A 19,140-nucleotide genomic window follows, 5' to 3' on the forward strand; every position below is an offset into this window, starting at 1 on the left:
GGGCCTAGACCCTTCTTCAGAAAAAGTTTTCTGAAGAAGGGTCTAGGCCCGAAACGTCAGCCTTCCTGCTCCTCTGATGCTGCTTGTCCTGCTGTGTTCATCCAGCTCTACACCTTATCTCAGCACCAACATCTCACTAATTTTATGTTGTGACTGTGGCAAAATGGGACTAGATAAAGGCAATGCACTCCCCCATCTTGGTTTAAACACAAGGAGAAAATTTGAATTTTAGAATGTGACATGACAATCATTCCCTGAAGCAGTGAGTTATATATTTTCTGGGTCATAGGTTAATTGATAGTCATTAGCCATTGCTATATTGTTGAAAGGGCACTTGCAATATTAGTTACTAGACTAACTTTTGTGACTTAGTTAATGGTCAATTAATATATAAATGTAGCAACTTGATGAAAACCACAAGGAGATTAAGGCTGAAGTGATGTTGCCACAAAGTTAGTGCTGGAGTATTACAAACTTATGATTATACAGAATGACTATTTCTTCCTTGCCATGAGTTGCTGGCTGATTTTCACACTTGCAACATTCACATGTTGTAATTTTTTTTAGCAACTTCTTGGCCAATCATACTGTTTGCAATTTCTGCTCAGTTGTGTCAAGACTGCTTGATTGCAATTATGTTAATTTCAAGCCAGTTTCATTTCTGATTTGTGGTTACTTTTGGAAAAGAAAGGTTGGACTTTAAAGTAAGCATCAGTTATCTTATGTTAAAGACTATGTAGTCTAATAACTGACGCTTGTGAAATAAAGAGAGGTAGGGATGGGAAAACTGAGTGAAAGTTTTATTCATGTTTGTTTTAAATTTTAAAATAAGCGCAGTTGGCTTTTGAAAATGAAACCCTTCCACTTATCAGGTGATTATTGCATACATCTTAAAAGCCTATTTTTAAATCATTCATTCTCAGGATGTGGACACAAAGGTTAGCATTTATTGCCCTTGAGATGGTACTGGTATGCTGCTGCCCTGCAACACCACAGTCCTGGTGGGGGAGTGGGGGTGTGGAGGAGTTGGGAGTTGTTAGGGGCGAAGAATGTTAGGAAACTGTGATGATGGATTTCAATGATTAACAATTATCATGAATATTGATGATGTGACTGTTTGTTCCTGAAGTTCCCATTAATTTACTCTGGAAATTTATCAGACAGTACTAAAGCACAAATAAAGGCATTGTTGTTCCTAAACCTGGTTAGGAATAATGGTGGGATGAAACATGTTTTGCTATACCTTGGGATTATGGATTAGATCTATGCTTTAATAATGCTGAAGGGTGTAAATTTGGTGTTGATCAGCGCTGATGGAAGGAAGGTGGGGAGTGGTTGTGCGTGCCTAACATCACCAGGTGGGCATGAGTTTCTTCTGGATCTGATGAAGGATCATTAACCTGAACTGTTGCTTCTATTTCTCTTGGCAGATGTCACCAAATTTCGAGCGTTTTCTGTTATTATTTCAGATTGCTAGCATGTACAATATTTTGGATTTGTGTTAAGGTTCTCTTGTGTCTGGCAGTGTTTGGCTTTTTTAAATTTCTGGGAGCTGAATGGAATATCATGGTGTATTATTTTCTTTCTTGCTTTCTTTTATCAATTTCCTTCCAATTCTCTTATTTTGTCCCTTTTTTTATTTTTTTGTGTCTCTTGATGAGCAAAACCCCTCTATCCCTCAGCCATGCCCACTTTACTTTTCTCTGAATATGGTTTTCGGCAGAATCTGAAACCACAAATAAGAAACTTAATTAGAATGTTACCAAGACAGACAATGCAGTGAAGTTAGCGACTATGGCAAAATATATATATTTGATTTAAAAATATAATTATTAAATATTGTGCTTGGCTTATGAAAAATGTCAGGAATAAAATGCCAGTAAATTATGGCAAAATTTTGATGTATTCTTGTAGATTTTTCCCATTTATAATGAATCCTTCATTTTGTAAGCATTCTTGATGCTGCAGAATCATGCATTCTCTGAGAATATAGCACTCAGGTCACGCTCCATGCCAAGGAATTGTCACATGTACTTGTTCCAGTATATTAGATACATGGAATTATGCCTACGTCCCGAATGGAGCTAGTTGCAAGATTTTCATTTGTCATTTAGGACAGTTTTAGGGTCAAGAAGGAGAAGATCAAAGGTGACAGAAAATTGAAACTGTGTGTGTGTGTGTGTGTGTGCACGTGTGCGCCAGTAGTAAGTTTGTAATCGTGAGAAGTAGATACCCGTGTTCAGCTGTACTGCTGGCAAGACACCTAAATGGTTCTGCACAGGAGAATTAATGAGAAGTCCGAAGTGCAGTTCAATATCTCTGTGCTATTGGAATTGAGGCACAAGTTTCATGAGTTGGTCCACAGTCAAGTGTTGAAGTCAGGGAGGTTGATTGACTGGAAGAGAGGGCAGTCATTGAGACTCTCAAGGATGGAACAACTCTTGAGAACAAGTCCAAGGCCAGATCAGTAAAGGTAAAGACATGTAGCCCGTTGAGAAGTTTAATGAGACTCACTATGCCATTAATGTTTGGGGGAAATCGCTGAGAATTCCATGGAATCTGTTTTGAACGCATTTGCTGTTTGATCTGTGGTATGGAATGTTCTATCACAGTTTATTACGCATGTTTAACACGTTAATTCTGGGTGTTACAGGTTGTGTATATATTGTAGATTTTATTACTGTTCTGGTGATGGAAAGTAAAGTTTACTGCTAGGTATTCAACTGTGAAATCCTCTGGCTTTATTCTCTGAACAAGTGTCCTAGGTCTCACACTTTGACAACTTTAAAAATAAAGTTATGGTCCCTAGCCAGATTGGAACATATTACTCAGAACTGATGAAGAGTCTAGGCCCGAAACATCAGCCTTCCTGCTCCTATGATGCTGCTTGGCCTGCTGTGTTTATCCAGCTCTACACCTTGTTGTCTCAGATTCTCCAGCATCTGCAGTTCCTACTATCTCTGATACAATAGAAATGTTGATGGGTCGCATCAAAATGATATCTTTCTCATTTGGATAATTGCATAATAATGCTGTATTCCTTATTCTTGTAATAATTTAAATGTATTGTGTACTCTTTAGCTCCAGAATTGGTCTTGCGGAAGATAATCAACTTTTCTGATTGCACCGTTTGTCTGGACAAGCGAAATGCAAGTGGAAAAATCGAATTTTACCAGGATCCGCTTCTCTACAAATGTTCCTTCTGCACACGTTTGCACTTTACTTATGACAATCTCAACTCTAAAATTCCAGCAATCATTAAGGTATTTATCTAAGAATACTTTGTATTCATAGGGCAACAACTAGGGATAAATCATTGATGGGAAATGATGGCAGAAGAATTGCGTAGGTATTCGTGACTAACCTGTAAAGTTTTCACATACCAATTTTATTTTATCCTTCACAGATGCTGCCACACCTGCTGGGCTTTTCCAGCAACTTTGTTTTTGTTCCTGATTTACAGCATCCGCAGTTCTTTCGGTTTTTAATTTTATTTTCAAAGTGTTCCATCAAATTTGTACGTATTGAGACATGCAGATTCAAAGATGAGATTTTGCAACATGATGCTTACATTTTTAACAATTTATCCAGATGTGGATATAGACTTAATTTTTAAATAAATATAATGATTTGTTGCATTTACAGATCTTTATAAAAATCTCACATCGTGTTTTTGGTGATGAAGGAAGTCTACTGGAGACTGAGGATATTTGTCTTTTCTGGTTTACTCAATAAATAAAACCAACAGTGTTGGATCACATTAATGACAAATGGTTAGGTATTTGCTAAAATATTCTGATACGTTCAGTACAGAGAGGTTAAGACAGTTGTGTCTGTGTACAATTTGTGACTTAAGTATGCAGGTATCAACCTAGTATTGAAGTGTATGAGATGCCATTAAATAGATTTGCTACAAATGGGCAAATATGTTTTGAATGTAGTTCTGGAGAGAACTGATGATCTTTAAGTAATAAATGCAGAAGAATTAAGTTAACTTTATTTGCATTTGATCCAAGCTGATTAGCAATGGCCAATCTACTGCCAAGTTTCTGCGAGTGCTTGGAGATTGCTGGCACAAGTTACATTGGAAAAGTAGTTTAGAGTTATTTTCGCAGTAATGTTAAGACTTCTTAAATGTAAGGAAGCAGCTCCAGGATACTGTTTGATACCTCCCTGATGAATAAGACAGATAGTAGGGAGTAAGTGATAGATTTATGTGTTCAGTATCCTTTCCCAAAGTGATACTTACTAATGCTTCACATTGTGCCATACACAAGTGTGCACAACAACTCTTAAGCAGAAAATTGAATAAATGATCAATCATGTTTCTTTTGATCATTAATGTAGAATGTAGGTAGGATGTCATGAAAACTTCCTCTTCTATAGGATCCTTTATATCTTCCTGAATGTCTCATTTGAAAGACAGTATTTCCAGCAATTCTACAGTTTCTCAATATGACAGGTCAGCCAAGATTTGATGCTCAAAACCTATGATGGGTTTAGAACCCACTGCCATCTGACACAAGCTTAAAGAACTAATCCACAGAGCAAGCTGATACTTAGCTGTAGGGTTTTGTAGAATTATCGGGTTTTAGCAATTTTTCATTTGATTCTCTTCTTTAGATATAAGGTACCTTTAAAAAATGACTGGGGAACAGGTTAGTTTACCATTCTTGCAAAAGACTTGTCAGTATTTTGAGTCTAATTTGTCAAGTGGTGTCAAATTTCCAGATTGGAATGGATGCTACAATTGACCTGATTTCAGAGTATGCTTGTAACAGAAATCATTGATTTGAAGCAGACAAATGAAAGTGTTAAATTAAAAATTCAGACTGTATATTAAAATGAAGTACAAAACTCTCCAAATTCTGAGGCAAAGATTATGCCACAACCTCTTTGCTTGATTGCATAGCTTTTGCCATCTACTTCAAGAAGTTTTGTCTTTTAGGCATATGACTCGATGCTTTACAATAGAGTTGCCCCATCAATTCACTTTTTAAACACCAGTTATGACAACAATCATGGGATCATTTTTCTTTCTTCTTTCATGAAATGTGGGTGTGGCTGGCAGGGTCAGTATTTGTGCCCGTTCCTAATTGTCCTTGAGAACTGACTTGCTTGTTTGACCACTTCAGACAATAGTTAAGACTCAAACACATTGCTGAGAATCTTGAGATGCATGTGAACCAGCCTAGGAAAGGGTAGTACATTTACTTTCCTAAAGGACATTAGTGAACCAAATTGGTATTTACATTGGAGATAGTAGGAACTGCAGAAAATTCTGATGAAGGGTCTAGGCCCGAAACGTCAGCCTTCCTGCTCCTATGATGCTGCTTGGCCTGCTGTGTTCATCCAGCTCTACACCTTGTTATCTCTGGTATTTACAACAATTGATTGTTTCATGGTCACCATTACAGAGGCTAGTTTTCGATACCAGATTAATGATTTAAATTAGACCAGTTGTTATGGTGGGATTTGAGCTTGGACCCCTGGATTGCTGTCCACTGACATAACCATTGTGCCGCCATGTCCTCTTTTGATACAAATCAAGGAATTTCAAAACTGTGCTCGAGTTCTTCCCAGTGGTTTATGATAGATATTCTTCTTTACACTTTACTAATCACTTTGCCTAGTTGTAGTACTTGTAACAAATGTGAAATATCTGTGCAAAAGCAAAATCATGTGGATGCTGGAAATTTGAAATAAAATAAACATTCTAGAAATATTCAAGTCAGGCAGCATATATGGAGAGAAGCAGAGTTAATACGTTTCAAATTGAGATTATCTTTTTCAGAACAGATGAAAAGATTCTGATGATGGTGATTTCAACCTGAAACATGAACTCTGTTTCTCTCCAGAGAGGTTTCCTGACGTGCTGAGTATTTCCATCATTTATGGGTGTTATTTGGGAATATCTGTGAATGTTTCAGAACAATCAGTCTGATTAAAATGTTGTATAAATTCGGATTTTGAAGAAAGAATGCATTTTCCTTGCCAGAGAATTACTAACTGCAGATGTTCGTCAAAATTTCCTCTTCATAAACCTGTTTTCCTTCAGTCCTGTGGGGTGAAGTGAGATTTGTTGGGGTTGGTTTTTGTGGTTGAGAATAAGAGTAACAGATATCTTTTAGGGCTGTTCAGTGAAGACTGTACTCTGCAGACTTCTAAGTTCTGTTTTTCTGCCTGATGAGAAATCTCAAGAGGCAAAATCTTGGTCTCGTGCTCAGAGATGAAAAACATCACACACAGATGTTTGAGTTATCAGAACGGCCATTTAGCAAAGTTAGATTTGGTTAATCATGATTCAGCTAAGAAAATCAACCATTTTTAAGTTTCTACATTTTTCATTTGAACTTGTTTATGGTGTGCATGGTCAGAACTTCTAATTGCAATTGGTGAAAGTGATCCTTTTGGGATTTGAGTTTACTCTTTGTTAACATAACAAAATGATCTGTTCATGTGATCTTGGTCAGAGGGATTGAATATGAGTTAAAGTTAAAGTTCTTTTTTATCCAAAATGATTTTGAACTTTAAATTTGTAATAGCATTAAAGTAGAAACCCGAAGAACTAACCTCCATCAAGGAAAAAAATCTCAATGATCATTGCAGTGGAGGCAGTATAGAAAGGGTTCACTAGGTTCATTTCTGGGACGATGGAGTTATTTTATAAGAAAAAGTTGAGCAGCTTGGATCTATTGAAATGTGTGAGATTTGAATGAGTGGATGTTGAGAAAATGCTTCCTTTCGTGTGGGGCATCCAGAGCTGGGGGACACAGTTGTATAATTAGGGATCTCCCATTTAAGAGTGAGATGAGTACTAATTTACTTTTTAAAAAAAGTTGTCAACCAGTTATTGTTTTGTGATGCATTCACACTCATGAATAACTTGATAAGAACACCCAATTTTATCTTCACCTTCAGTTGCATAAAGCTGATATTTATCGTTTTCATTGAATGTTTTTAGAATAATTTCTTAGACTGGCAAGTTTATGGTACCATCCAGAGAGAAAGCTATATGAGATTTGGTTTTGACCGTTGAGATAGGATTAACTACTGACCACATAGTGAAAATGTCCCTGGATAGCAATGACTATAATATGATTGAATTTTACATACAGTTTAAGGGAGACAAGTGTGGGTCCAAGACAACTATTTTGAATTTAAACAAGGGCAGATATGAGGGCATAAAATGTGAACTGGCAGTTTAGGTTAAGGGATAGGTCAATAGAGATGTAACGACAAACATTAATGAGGATAGTTCAGAAAGTGCAGAATAGATAACATTCACAGAATAGATTAAAAATAATCAAAGTTAGTATCAAACTCAAAGAAAAACATATAGTTGTGCAAAGATAGGTGGCAGCTCAGAAGATTATACAAGATATAAAAAACAACAAAGTATTACGAAAAGATTAATGAGAGACAAATTGACCAGATATTTTGCATTGGTCTTCATTAGAAGGATACAAGTAGCATCCTGGAAATAACTGGAAATCAGGAATTGAAAGGGAGGGAGGAACTCAAAATTACAATTCCTAAGAAGAGAAGTACTGAGTAGGTTGTTGCATCTGCGAGTTGATAAGTCCCCAGATCCTGATAGATTTCGTCCTTGGTCTTAAAAGAGGTAGTAGCTAGTGTGATAGCTGATGCATTGTTTTTAATTTTCTAAAATTCATTAGATTTGTGGAAGATTCCTTTTAGAATAAAAAATAGCTAATGTAACTCTTTTAATCAAAATAGGAGAGAGGGACGCAGAAAGCAGGAAACTACAGGCCAGTTAGCTTAACATGTCATTGGGAAATCGTTAGTTACTATTATTAAAGACATTATAAACAGGACAATTGGATAAGTTACAGGTAATTAGGCAAATCTAACATGGTTTTGTCAAACAGAAATCGCATTTAATTAATTTCTTTAAAAAAAAAATTTGTGCCCTAGGTGAATGGGGAACCAGCGGATGTACTGTATTTAGATTTTCAGAAGGCATTTGATAAGCTTATGGTGTAGGGGATAACATATTGGCATGGATTGAAGATTGGCTGGCTAACGGGAATCAGAAAATTGGAATAAATGGTTCTTTTTCAGGGTGGCAGCATGTCACAAGTGGTGGCAGGGGTCACTGCTGGGCCTCAGTTCTTGACAATTTATATAAATGAGTTAGGTGAAGACATCAAAGGTATGGTAGCTAATTTTGCTGATAACACAAAGACAAGTAGGAAAGTGAGTAATAGAGAACTCATAAGGAGCCTACAAAGGGACATAGATTAAGTGAGAGGGCAAAGGTCTGGCAAATGGGGCACAATTTGGGAAAGTGTGAAATTGTCCATTTTGGAAGCAAGATGAGAAAGAAGCATATAAAGTAAGTGGTGAGACGTCTAGTTGTTCTAGTCAATGAATTGCAGGTATTGCAAGTAATCAGGAAAGTAAATAGAATATTATGTTTTATTGTGAATGCATAGATAAGGAGGTAATGCTTCATTTATACGGGGCATTGATGAGACCGCATCTGGAGTAATGTGTACTGGTCACCATACTGATGGAAGAATATTAATACTTTGGAAGTCGTTCAGAGAAGGTTTATTAGACTAGTACCTGGAATGAGCAATTAGTCATTCCAGAAGGCACAAGTCAGGATGTGATGGAAAGCTGTCCACTTTCCTGGATGAGTGCAGCTCCAACAACACTCAAGGATCTTGATTAACTCTACATTCATACCCTTCACCATTGACACGGTAATGGCAGTGTGCATCACCTACAAGGTGCACTGCAATTATGAGACTCCTTTGACAGCACACTCCAATCCATAACCTCTGCCGCCTTGAAGGACAAGGGCTGCAGATACACAGGAACAATGCCACTTGTTGCAAATTCCCATCCAAAGCCACTCACTGCCTTGACATATATTGACATTGCCTTCACTGTTGCTGTGTTAAATTTCTGGAACTCTGTCTGCAGCAGTTTAAGACAGCTTGCCGTCACCTTCTTGACAACTAGGTGTGGGCAATAAATGTAGGCCCATTCAAAAAATGGTTTCAAAACTATAGCCAGTGTCTTTAGTGTCAGTTTTAGAGGTTAGTTTGTCCTGGATTTTTTTTTAAGAGAGGGTGTAAGACCAAGTTGTTGAGCCGGCTACTGAAGACCACCCGAATGAACAATTTGGGAGGCTTTGGGTTTTTATTTTTGACAGCCTGAATGGGTGTGGCCAGCTGTCACAGATGAGGATTTCTGAGTAGCCTCAGAAGCTACTAGGATCTCAAAAGAGTTAGAATCTTCAGTGAATGTCTCCAGGCTGCTACTCTCTCTGAATTTTCTCCTGATGTTTTTTTCCTCCATGTGAGAATCTGTGTCTGAATTTTCCTTTTACCCAAGGGGTGTGTTTACAGGATGTTACTATATTGGAACAGTTAATTAGTGATAGTTACTGTATCAATTATTCTTAAGTTTTCAATAGAGTTAAGTTGCAGGTAGTTCTCCTATAACGTGATAGTTGCTTTCTTGTGAGACCTCGCGCTATAGAAAATCGCCATCGAAAATCATGTTACAGGGACTCACAGTAGAAAATCGCTGTACCTGTATAGCAGAAAGTTCACATTATCCAAACAGCATCACTATTCATCAATTGTGTTAATGCCGATTCATGTTAACGAAACACGCGGTATAGCAGAACTACCTGCATTCTAAATTCCTCTTTGTTTGGTTATATTTTAACTATAGTGTTTAAATAAATTGTGTTTTGCTTAACTTGGAGCAGTTTGACCAGTCGCATTGCATCGAGAACAGACGCTTTACATTTGCCTTTAAATTAAGAAAAACTTAGGGTCTAGGCTACCTTCTTAAAATATTTTAAGGGGGTCTGATTTGGTCCATAACGCTTTGCAAATTCTGCTGTTACTTTCTGCAGTTTCCTTGGATGGTTTTCATACGGTCTTGGTGTCTTAATAAGCTTTCAATGCAGCTGATTTTTCTAATACCTCCTTACCAATATTTTAGTCTGTTTAGTGTCTCACTATTTGGTTTTTTATTTGAATTGCAACTCTTTCTTTGTAAAGGCGGATGCAACATATTCATTCAGTACCTCAGCCATGTCCTTTGTCTCCATGTGTTAATCTCCTTTTTGTGATCCCTAATTTGCTCCATGCCCTCTTTTTATTTCCTTTTTACTATTTATATGTTTATAGAAGACTTTTGGATTTTCATTTGTTAGTTTCTAGCTTCTCAATCTCTCTTTGTTGCTCTCATTTCTTTTTACTCTTCTGCTATTTTACTAAATATCTTAGAATTTACTTCAACCCGATTGTTGTCCAGAATTTTATTTGTACCTCCTAACGTAACACTTTTGGAATAATGTAGCAATAGTTTAATTTTTGTTTTAAATTTTGCAGATTCAGGCACTCGTTGAAAGTTTGAAGCTCTCCATCACAGACCAACAACTTCCTATGCTGATCCGTATAATTCAGCTTGGAGTTGCACTTTACTATGGTGAAATTTGCTCTTACAAAGATGTAGAAGTGGAGGAAGCATGTTCTACAGCAAAGGAAACATCCATTACTCAAATAGGTAGGGGCAAAAATTTGAAGTTTTGATTAGATGCATGAGGCATGTTCCAATGAAGTTGTATGTTTCCCTGACTTGGACATACACTGGCACTTTCATTATCATAATGTTGGAACTCCATATCTAACAATGTTGTGAAAGTATGTTCAATATATGAACTGCAATGATTGAAGAGCAAGGCTCATCACCACCTACATGAGGGCAGTTAGTCACGGGCAGTAATTGCTGCTTGACCTTGCCAGTGATCCCCACATTCTGAGAATTATTTTCATACATATAAATCACTTCAAAATGTTAATTGTATTGTAACTGTGTAATTGAAGGCAGGTAGTGGGTATTAGCCTGTGATTCATACTTGTTCCTAAAGACACAGATTTAAACTGTGGTTATTGGGTTACTTGGTGCTTGCTTGTGACTGCTTGAATAGAGGCTATAAAGGTGTGGAAAGATTGGCTTTGGTTTTATCCTTTACCAACTGGCTTTCTGGAGCATAACACAAAGGACTATAAACAGTTTAGTCTTTCACTCTTTGGGAGCAAAAGCATCACAAAGGAATAGAAGACGCACATAAGCCACTTCACCCCTCCTGTTTCTCCACCATTGAACACGATTGTGGCTGTTCTTCTACCTCAATTTCCCTTTTGCCCCCAATTCAATATCCCTTGATTCCTTGAGTTACCGAAAAACTGTTTATTCCAGCCTTGAATATATTCAGTGATGGAGCATCTACAGTCCTTTGTAGAATGAAGTAATTTCTTCTCATGTCAATCCTTAATGATCGATCACTTGTACTGGGATTGTGCCCTTATGTTCCAGATTCCCCAGTTATGAGAAACCACCTCATATCTGTCTGCCATGCTCCTTCAGAATCTAGTAATTTTCAGTTTTCAATTTTTCATTATTTTAAACTCAAGAGACCATGGGCCCTAATTTAATCAGGCTTTCATCATAACGCCATTCTCTTGTTGCAGGAATTAATTTATTGAACTTTTGTTTCTTCCTTCGATATGAAGATCAAAACTGCTGTCAGCACACTTTGAGTGGTCCCTTCAAAGACTTAAACAATCATATTAAGACTTTTGTTTTAATACTCATTCTCTTTGCAAGAAAGCTAAAATGCTATTTACTTTCCGAATTGTTTGTTGTATCTGTATACCAACTTTGTGTTTCTTGAATGAGTAAACCTTAGTCCTCTGGGACCATCGCTATTTAAAAATGTAATGCCCTTTTTAAAAATTATTCAGCTTTTCTAATTTTGTTACCAAAATGAATAACATCAAGCTCTCCATATCATACTCCATTCACCACTTTTCCTTGCCACTTAACCTGCCAAAATTTCTTTGTTGCTTTTATGGTTCCTTCTCTCAGCTTATATTACCACTTGACTGTTACTGTCAGCAAACTTGGATGTATTACTCTCTGTTTCTTCTTCCAAGTCATGGAAAATATTTTATTTATGAGGCCCTAACTCTTGCATCTGTCCATTAGTTACAGTGTACCAATCTATAAATATCCCATTTATCCTCATTTGCTGCTTCATGCCCGTTAATGAATTTTCATTTTGTGTTAATATTCTGGCCCCAGTTCCATGAGACCTTGTGCATTTACTTCTTGTGTGGCATTTACAGGTTGCCTTTTGGAAATCCAAACACACTTGATCTACTGGTTCCCCTTTATATCTGCTATTCATAACATTCTCAAAAATGATAATATATTTGTCGAACATGATTTCCCCTTTGAAAAACCATGTTCATGTCAGCTGATAATGTTATGCATTTTTTATATGACTCTTGTTAAGACAGCCTTAATAATTGATTTCCAGCATTTTCAGCTTATGTGGTGGGATTTTATTCATTCAGATATTACTGGAATCAAACTAAATTTGTGAAATCTGAGATTTCTTCTTTGCAGCCTCATGACAACTGTATTTAAGATAACTGCAATATAATTGAAGTCTAACAATGAGTGTCACATTGATTGCACATCTCCAAACCAGAGACTGAATTTCTCATTTCTGTTTTCTTTGTAAAATATTATGTTTATTTTGTCACTTATGGGACACAAGCACTGCACAACTGAATCTCATTTGACTTGTGCTTAAGATACCTCTGATAAAAGGAAAAATGTGAGCTCACCAGATATATGATGGAAGGTTGGTGCCAACTAGATGTAAAAGAAATGAATAAATATTCTTCAAGATAAATTAGCATTATATTCCAGGAGATTTTTAAAACGTATATAGGACCCATGTTTTAATTAATGAAGGAAATAAAAATATCAATGTTTCTTTGGTTATCTGTATTGTTACAGCAGTGTTGTCTCAATAGCCGAACAATAATTATTCAGAAACGGCTGATGATGTTGCTCGTGATAAAAACAAATTTGAATTGTGAGTGTTAGTTCAAAGTGTGAGTTTGTCAGTATATGCATACGTTTGCTTAATCTGTTAATGTGCGCTTGTTAACTTGCCTGCAGACATGATGTCTAATGCAGATTTTTAAAAATAATACTGGCATTTTATAATACTGGTGTTGTGTTCGGAAAACACATTCACAGCCTAAGGCTGAATTGCATTGAGACTTGGATTGAAAAGTTCATATGTAACTTGAGTGTTAAGCTAAAACTGTGCAAACATGTAACAATCATATGGTACCCAAAATAGATGAACAAATTCATCTGGCAACGATTGAATTAAAAATAGAAATGTATGTTTTATTTTATTGATGTTCTTAAATTTGATAAAGTAATAACCTAAATAGACAGCAGTGGCTCAATTGATTGCAATGTCAACTGAGTCAGAAAACAGAGTTCAACCCCCTCTCCTAAAGATTTGAGCACAAATCTGAGTCTGAAATTCCACTCCTGAAGGGTGATACACTGTTAGAGGTACGATTGTTCAAGAAAGATGTTAAATTAAAGACCCATCTACTCTCTCAAATCTACTTAAATTATTCCAAAACACAATTCGTAGAAGAGTACTTGAGTTCTTCCTTTTGGTGAAAACAGAAAATGCTGAGAAAACTCAACAGGTCTGGCTATGGAGAGAGAAACAGATACACAGAAGATGCTTTCAGATCTGATGAGCTGCTCCAGTACTTGCTGTTTTTATTTCAGATTTTCAGCATCAGTGGGATTTTGCTTTTATTTTAGAGTTCTTTCTTGTGTGTATGCAATGTTTATCCCTAAATTACTAAAACGGTTTATCTGTTCAGGTTGTTGTGTGTGGGACCTTGCAATATTTGAATTGTTTGCCATATTTCTAAATATACAACACTTCAAAATACAGTACTAGCCCATTACTTGGAAAATCCTTTGGGATGTTCTGAGGTTGGGCTAATTGCAGAGTAAAGGTGCTTTTTCTCCAAATGGCATCAATTTAAGAAAAGAGAAAGTATTTTTTAAATATGGAAGCTCCAGGCCAGATTTTGGAAATACTTACAATTTTAAAGTTTCGGTTATTTTAATCTGTCTTCGCCTTGAGGTGTTGATTTTTGTAGAATTCTTATCCGATGACTTCACTGGGATGTAAAGCCTAATCAGCATGGGATATGGAGCTGAAGCACAAGTTTCAGAAGGTCATGGTAATTTATTGAGAGGAATACTGGTTAGTATGATCTGTAGAAACTGCGAGAAACCTAAGCAATTAGTGTTGGCTGGCATGAATAGCATTCTTCATTCAATGCCAGATGTGCAGTTTGTTGTCATGCTGCTGCTATGTGGAACCATGCAAGTAAATTACTAGTGCATCAGAAAAATATACAAGTTAGATTAGCTATTGGAACAGAAATATCATATTACCGATATAAATGTGTGACTTGTAGAATTCAGGTTTTTGGCTCTTGATAAGTAGCATACATTTGCACGCTACTGTTGATCTCAAATTTTTTCAAAGACTGCAACATATTTTGATTAAGCAAACCAAGTGTTTGAAATGTACTGTTGAGAAGTGCATTCTGTTACATATTTCTGTTTAACCTCCTCAATCTTCACCTTTCTGTCTTCGCACCAAAGTGGAGGATGGACTGACTGAGGCACAGCTTTTATCCATTAGTCATAACCACTGGAATGTAGTGATACGATCACTGCATGTTAAGGTTGGAATATAAAGTCAATGTCAAAACTTTATTTCACTTCGTCTCCTTATTTTAGCGGTTACTCCATTGTCCTAACTTACCTGCATTCCTGTGTTACTTATCATAAAATATATATGTAGAGAGGGGAGGGAGGGCGGAAACGTGGCAACGATTCTGCCCGAGCTACCCCTATTACAGCAGGTCATCTTTGATCCATGTAATTTGCGTGTCTAAAATTTCCTAACAGGATTTGCCTGAGTTTTCCTGCCAAGTATGGATTGCTGTCTTAATTTGTCCCTGACAAAATACCATCAGAATAAAACACTGAGACGAGCCCTATATTAATGAAGGAAATCTTTCAGCCTTTCATTGTGAAATTTGACAGTATTTTGTAAAACTTCAAAATTATGCATGTACTAAAATGCATGAAATGTTTTGCACAATAGATAAAACACTTAGATTGTAAGGAGTTAAAGACAATTATTCCAGGGAAGAGAAACAACTTAATGCAGGCAAACATCACAAACTGTTTATAGAAGCATTGTAAGGAAAAGTATGACATTGAGATCCAGTGAGCTGCTGAGATTGGAAAAGATGAGCAGAACAAGGAAATTAACAAAATACACTGAGAATAGTGTTGTAAGAAGAACTAGTTTAAGGTGTTAATATGAATGTCCCCAAGTAAATGTCAGCATATTAGAACACCTAATGGCAAAGATTTATTCCTGTGTAACTGACAGCAATTTTCCTGAGACTTGTAAAACATCATCAACATCTTGCACATACATGTAAAAAGAACTTGAAGCATTTTGCTCAGCAAAGCAAACAAAGCAGACCGTGAGCAAAGGAAGAACTGAGGAGATGTGATCAAAATTTTGCTTGAAGGAAGAGATAGAAGCAGTGAGCCAAAGCTGAAAGTACAACTGTCAATTGTTTGGGTGAATTTTTCATTTTTGACCTTGACGGTGTGGACTGGGAGGCAGTACATATAAGCAAGTGCCAGATGATGGATGAGCAGGACTAGATAGATGAATGCTTGGATATTGACAGCAGAATTTTGGATGATGTGAAGTTTAGCTAGTGATGGCTGAGAGGTCATAACAAAATTTCCAGCATATTTCACTAATGAGGTGAACGCAAGTTAATGCTGTTGTCCTGTATTTTCAACCTAAGTGCAAGGTGCAATATTTTGTATTTTTCTCAGCAGCTTACCTTTTTTTGGCTGTAGATTTTGTATGCCTACTATTGCATAGGGCTGAAGATTTATATACTGTTTTCTCATAGAGAAATTACAACACTATCATCTGTTGCTTTTAATTTCGCATTTTAATACAGAGTTGGAAATTCACCACTGGAACCTGGCTGAGATCACAAGATACAAATATGTTCCTCCTATATTTTTTGTGAATGCATCTATTACTGTCTCTGCAGCTTTTAAATTGCTCAATAGAACATGTGTCGAGACTTCCTTCTTTCTGATTCCAAAATACATGCTTAACATACCTGGTCTTGCAAGTTTATGGCTTTGAATTCTATGGTATTATAAGTTGCATGATTTTGATCACAGATGCATTTATTGATGCACTCTGTTGATCCAAATTGCAGCCATTAAATTTACAAATTGCAGTGGAAAGTACTTATCTAGAATATTGATATTTTTTATTGGCAAAAATTATTATTTTAGCTCTGGCATTGATAATGTACAGTCATGTACTTACATGATATCGAAAGGTATTATTAAAATTTCCAACAAGTGCTTCAACATTAAAGAAAAATGGCCAGTATCTAGCAGTTCTGAGTTATCGTTTCATGTGTCTTTTTCCCCAGACTGGTTCTGAGGTGTGGTTTTAAATTCACAACTAATAGGTCAGATAAAAGCTTCTGCTGTTGGGACCATCACTATACTTTCTTCATTTTTTGGTTTGGAACTGTGAGCTGAAGTTGAGAGTTGAACTTTGGAATTTGAGCAGCAGCTTGTTTTGCCTTAAAGAAGGAAAAAAACAAACAAACTGATATTTGTTTATAGGAATTGGCCTGGAAAGTTAATTGCAGGTTAATTATTGTCCTAAGAACCCTGCAAACATTTCCGTATCTGAGATGTATTATGCTTAGAGATGGCAGCTGCTTGGATGTTAAGAGGGTCAATTAATAGGTGGCTGATGCTGGCCAGTCAAACAAAGAATGTTGAAGAAAATGAGCAAGAAACTACAGTTTGAACTGGTTTGGTCTGGGGTTTTGGGCAGAAGGCAGTGTGGCTGTGAAATCTGATGGATGGCGTTTTGGTTGCTCTGTAGTTCATATTCAGATATTGAATAATTGAAAGTTCAGGGGAAAGAACCCCAGTTTGTAAAACATAAGTAAGTCTCCAGCAGTCTGTGGAAGCTGTTTGAATTGACCTGTGACTTCAGAATTCAAGTGATATACAGTCCTATGTGCCTGTGATCAATTCATTATCTAAGGACAGCTTGAAGATTTAGCAACCATTGTTCAAAATTGCTTAAGTGAACGGACCAGTTACAACAATTATTTTTATTTTTAATTGTGTCTTTCTATCTTTGTATGTGAGAGAGGGTTCTGTGAGAAAGAAAATTGGTTTAAATTATAGGTATCAATTAGATTACTTTGTTTAACTTTTGCTCTGCTGAAGTTATAGTATTAATAATTGTTAATTCTGTTTATGTTATAAACTTGGTGTCTTATATCATTATTCATAAAGACTGGTTAGGAATAATTGGGCAATTTTGAGGGTCATTGAATATTTTAATTTCACTGTGTGCGATATCCAGTGTTTGCAAGTTTGATTTGGCTTGGCTTGCTGTCCCTGTGTCCTAATATCACTAAAGGCTGTTACAGATCCCAAGTACAAAGAGTTCTGGCAGTCTCTGTGGATATTAGATATCAGCATAAAGTTCCTCAAATTTATCAGTAATCAACTGGTGATATTAAAGGTCGTAAGGATCTTCTTCCTATGTCTGCTGACAATGTTACTACGTGCAAATGTTGTTCCAAATTCTCGTCTATTATTCTGGAGTACTGATGGTTCTTTGCGAGAGAAAGTTTTGAAAAGAGCTACTTGCCATTGTAGGTAATTTTGAAGAGCAATACAATCCTTAGTGCAAAGTCAGTGGAACTTGCCTATATGGCCTGTATTCCAGTAGAGGCAGGTGACTATATTGACCTGCAGTTCACTGTTAATTTGTTCAGTGAGCTTGAATTGAGTTTTCAGGTACATTAGCAGGTTCAATATTGAATGGCGTGGCAAAAAGTATTCATTCTAGTTCTTTCACTTTTAGGCTTTGATATCGCGCTCAAAATTTCTGAAGCAAATTTGCATACTTCTTGGCATATTCCTCTTGCAGGTATTCGTCCCTGAACAGTAGGAACATTCACTGTGTTGCCCTTTTCCAGTTGCATTTGTCATAGTGTTGATTTTATTTCAAGTGATTTCACATTTGAAAGCTGGTTCAGCCTTTACAATTTGACGTTGTGGTCAGAAAGGCACTGTATAATCTGAACTATCAATGGCAATTCACACAGAGTCACTTGTGCTCTGTCAGCCACAGGTTTTTCCCTTCCTCTCCATGAAAATTTTCATTTCATTCCCTTGTTAATAAAATTGCAACAGAATCCTCCCATGTCATTTCATCATAATCAAACGAATCACCATATTGTGTTTCAAGGTCTTTCAGTAGCACTTCAAACTTTTGGCTGTTTAACACTCTTAATGCTTGATACTGTTTTTAATATGGCTATTCAGCCACAGGTACCACGCATGCATACATTCTCTTCATGAATGGAGCACCAAATGGCATACAACCAAATATTCAGATCAAGGTTGAGGTGGTGCTTTTCTTTCTTGACTAGAGTAACTAATCCCTTCTGAGATCCAAGCTTGACTAGAGCATCATCAGTAGCAAAACAATTTAACTTTGCATTGGCTTCAGTTATCATTTGCACTGCTAATGTAACCCCCTCAAAAATACCTTCCCCTTTGTTGAGGTCATCCAATGCTGCTAAAGAAAACAAATCTTCTCTAACTTAAAAATCTGCTGTGATTCTATGCATGAAAATGACCGGTACTTGTTATGCTCCAGTCTCATGAATAATCAGTTGGTTGAACTCAAAATCAGCCGCCAAATCTTTTAGAGACTTTTAAGTGTCCTGGGCCAAATCATTAATCCAATTTGACACAATCCTGTGAGTCAAGTTCACACTCTGAAGTAATTTAAGTTTCTCTGGAGCCAGTAAGTTTGCACATGCAATGATGCAGTCCTTTACAAACTATCCCTCTACATGAGGCCTAAGTTATTTTTTGGAATGGGTTCACTTGCCACATAACTTGCTGAAGTAACACTGTTTATCTCCTTTCTTGACCATATGAAATTAGGTTCCTGTGCTCCCACATTCTTTTTAAGTGCTTTGATTTTATCTGTGCAAGCCTGTCCTTGAATTCCCCATATTTGATGTGCTTTGTTCTCTAATGCCATTCCACGTTGGCTTTCCTCGTGGCAGA

The 19,140-nt window shown here is 36.6% G+C and overlaps 1 protein-coding gene across 1 annotated transcript in view; it reads left to right on the plus strand.

Moving 5' to 3' along the window:
- Positions 1 to 19,140, plus strand: part of LOC109919304 (intermembrane lipid transfer protein VPS13B-like) — a 275,649-nt gene that overhangs the window by 89,670 nt on the left and 166,839 nt on the right. The window contains exons 6-7 of the mRNA XM_048596096.1: positions 3,082 to 3,263; positions 10,383 to 10,557. Coding sequence (XP_048452053.1) covers positions 3,082 to 3,263; positions 10,383 to 10,557 — 357 coding nt within the window. The remainder of the gene's footprint in view (positions 1 to 3,081; positions 3,264 to 10,382; positions 10,558 to 19,140) is intronic.

This window comes from Rhincodon typus, chromosome 4, assembly GCF_021869965.1.
Source record: "Rhincodon typus isolate 14 chromosome 4, sRhiTyp1.1, whole genome shotgun sequence".
Lineage (NCBI taxonomy): Eukaryota > Metazoa > Chordata > Chondrichthyes > Orectolobiformes > Rhincodontidae > Rhincodon > Rhincodon typus.